Here is a 3,563-nt window from a genome sequence, read left to right on the forward strand (position 1 = left end):
TTCATACATAAGTATCATAAAAAAATGAGTATCCAAATAGTATTTCTACTTTCTTATTACCATCAAAAGCGCTCTTCATTCCTTTTGAACCCAAGCCTTCTAATTCAATTGTTCTTATCATTTATACTGTCTTTCTATTATTTTAATATATGTTGTCAGCTGACCAAGACAATCCATCCCCAGTGCCAGCAGCTATGTACATGAAAATGTACGTGTACATGTATATATAGAGAGAGATATCACACCTCTTAAGGTCATCATCAACACAGCAAAGCCTCTGAAACTTGAGCTTTCAGCCTCTGCTCTTGTAAGCCTTTCCTCAATCTTCAAATTCCATTCATCAAAGCAATAATAATCCATCGACATGGACGTCCAAGTCATTTCAAGAGAATACATCAAGCCATCTTCACCAACACCACCTCATCTTAGAACCTTCACCATTTCTCTCTTGGACCAGCTCCTCCCTTGTGCTTATGTCCCCATCGTCTTTCACTATCCCATAAGCGATGCCAACTCCATCAAACAAGCATTGGCTCGTTTGAAAAGTTCGCTCGCCGAGACTCTATCTCGCTTCTACCCACTCGCCGGACGGCTTAAAGACCACATGTCGTTTGATTGCAACGACGAAGGAGTTTTATTCATTGAAACTCGTGTTAATTGTGACATGTCCGAGTTTCTTAAAAAGCCTGAGCTCCAGGTCTTGCACCAATTTGTTCCTTACCAAGACTTTGCTCCCGAGCCAGAAACAACCTTGGCTCACCTGGCTATTCAAGCCAACGTATTTGCTTCGGGAGGAATCTCCATTGGCGTGTCCATGTCACACAAGGTCCTAGATGCAAATACGTTGGCCGCTTTCCTCAAGTGTTGGACTGCCTTATCTAGTGGGTGTCAAGATAAAGCAATATTCCCTGACCTTACCTCAGCATCATTACTTTTCCCCCCTAGATCAGAACAACTACCACGCAGCATGGCATACCTCAAGGAGACTTGGTTGAACGAAGGCAAAAGCACCTTGAGGAGGTTTGTGTTCGATAGTGCTGCCATAAAAGCTCTCAAGGTCAAGGCTACTAGCCAACTAGTTCCTTATCCAAGTACTTCCCAAGTGGTAACTAGTTTAATCTGGACGCGGGCAATGGCAGCTTCTGCAGCAATTAAAGGCTCCCAACACCCATCCACGCTGGTCTTTGCAGTAAACATGCGGCCACGAATGATGTCACCCTTGTCTGAAAATGCATTCGGGAATATCTTTTGGCTAACAAGTGCACACCACAATGCAGCGCACACGAATGAAAGTGAGTTGCAAGTGGTGGTGAGCAGGGTGAAGGAAGCAATTAAAAATCTAGACAGTGACTTTATACAAAGTATGCAAGGGGATGAAGGGTTTCACCAGATACGCAAGTTGATGGAAGAAAGAGATGCAGTCTACGCCAAAGACAAACCAGAAATGTATATGGTTAGCGACTTGAGAAGTTTCAGATTGTCGGAATCAGACTTCGGGTGGGGAAAGCCTCTTTGGGTTAGCCACGTTTGGGGATTTCCCAGTTCCGTGTTTGTCAATGGGGTATTTCTAGCAGAAAGCAATGTGAATGGGGGAATAGAAGCATGGGTGCACTTGGATGAACCTGAAATGGCTATTTTGGAGCAAGACACTGAGTTCATAAGCTACGCTTCCTCCAATCCGGGCTTTTCCATGCCATCGTCATAGTATGGTACCTTCCTGGTTAAAAGAAGTTTGTCTCCATCTTCACCCCTTCCACTTTTATTTATTTATTTTTCTTTTTTTGGTAACAACAGTATCTGTACTACATATATGTGGATTATACGCCTTTCATTTGGTTGGCCCCGGACAATGGGGCACATGATGGCGTCCAAAGAGTTCTATTCCAATCTTCACCTGGATTCTTGTATCTTATAACACATCTTAACTTGTAAGAAAGGAAATGCATCGTAATAACAAAACCCCAATGGAGGCTCTAATGTCTTGTGGATAATGAGTAATTGTTTGTTCATGTTAGCACCAGTAGTGAAGCATCTCCTCCGGATTTCTAGAAAGTTGCTATGACCACTGTGATAGCTAAGACTCAAAGGCATCATCAACACTACCTTGTAGAGAACAATTGACAGCTAACGAGCTCAACAACCTCGTTCACAGGGCTCCTAGAACCAGCACCAGGAGATAAACAAGATTCTTAAATTTACTCATAATCTGAACTGAAACACAGCATGTGCTCTGCGCTTTCTAATTAGTAGACAAATGCCCAAAATCAGGAGCAAAATGTCACGAGCCTAAGGGCATAATTGTAATAGACCTACAGTAGCAGTAGCATGTGTACTTAGCGGTTAGTGCTTATGATGATTGTACCTAGTCGGTTACGCCAATAAGCCGAGGGTGATAGCCTATAAAAGGCATTGTAAAAAAGGATGAGAACTATCAATGAAAGCATTCAGTTCTTTCCCTCTCTTTCTTTCTCTCTCTCTTCTTTCAAATTCTCCCTCCAAATTCTCTCTAATCTACGACTCTCTTGAAATTGTCCAAGCCTTTGATCCGAGGCTTGACATTTGGTGTCAGAGCCGGCGATCCTCAGCGGCGTTTCTGTGATCAGAAGCGCAATGGATTGTGAGCAAACGATGGTAGAAGGGACGTACTCAAGCAATTGGAGTCTAGAATGGAAGTGCTAGTGTTTGGAATGACACAGACACACGAAATTATTACTCAGAGTAGGGAAGATGTAGCTGCAATTAGAGATGGAATGCGAGAGGAATTAGTGGCATCTCAGGAGGATATGCAACGAGAATTGGAGAGAAGTCAGGACACGATGGATCAGTTTGGCCGAAGGATCAACAGCAGCTCAACATGTTGTCGTCCCTACCACAATTTCACTTACCTCTGGAATTTCCCCCTCGATCTAGAGCTAATCCGAATTCATTCGGATTTGGCATACTTCCAAGGCCTCCAGGAGGAACAGAGTTGGAGGGGGTGCAAGGAATGGAAACGGACATTCAGGTAAGGGATCTTAATCCCCAATCCAATAACCACACATCGATGCCAAGGTTGGAGATATTGTTGTTTGGCAGATCCAAGCCAAGGTGGTGGATCCGACAGTGTGAGCATTTCTTTCAATACTACAGTATGGTTGAGCCACAGTGAATTACCTTGGCAACAGCCTATCTCAATTATATGGCTAATTCTTGGTTCTAAGGGTGGTTTAAATCCAAAGGGATTAGGGTAAGGTGGATCGACTTTGTAGAAGAATTGTGCAAGAGATTTGGAGAAAAAAATATAGCAGACCTAATAGAAGATGAGTTCAATAAACTCAAACAAGAGGGGATTATCACAGAGTATCTAAAGAAGTTTGAGGAGTTAGGAGCCTTAATGTGAAATGCTCAGCCAACACTTGAGCAATACTTCTTGTCCAACTTTCTTAGTGGACTTAAGGACGAGTTGAGATTAATGGTTAAGATAATGATGTCAGCCATTGTTAGGCAAGCGACAGAGAAAGCCCGACTACAAGAATTAACACTGGAAGCTATTTACAAGAGAAACAAGGCTCCCTCTCGAACGA

At 43.0% G+C, this 3,563-nt stretch overlaps 1 protein-coding gene across 1 annotated transcript; it reads left to right on the plus strand.

Annotated features, from left to right (window-relative positions):
* The first annotated feature begins 239 nt into the window (after positions 1–239).
* LOC127812189 (stemmadenine O-acetyltransferase-like) lies at positions 240–1,907 on the plus strand. Its single transcript, XM_052352545.1, has one exon. The coding sequence runs from the start codon at positions 365–367 to the stop codon at positions 1,703–1,705; it is 1,341 nt and encodes a 446-aa protein (XP_052208505.1). The 5' UTR covers positions 240–364; the 3' UTR covers positions 1,706–1,907.
* The last annotated feature ends 1,656 nt before the right edge of the window (positions 1,908–3,563 follow it).

The sequence above is a fragment of the Diospyros lotus genome, chromosome 10 (assembly GCF_014633365.1).
Source record: "Diospyros lotus cultivar Yz01 chromosome 10, ASM1463336v1, whole genome shotgun sequence".
NCBI lineage: Eukaryota > Viridiplantae > Streptophyta > Magnoliopsida > Ericales > Ebenaceae > Diospyros > Diospyros lotus.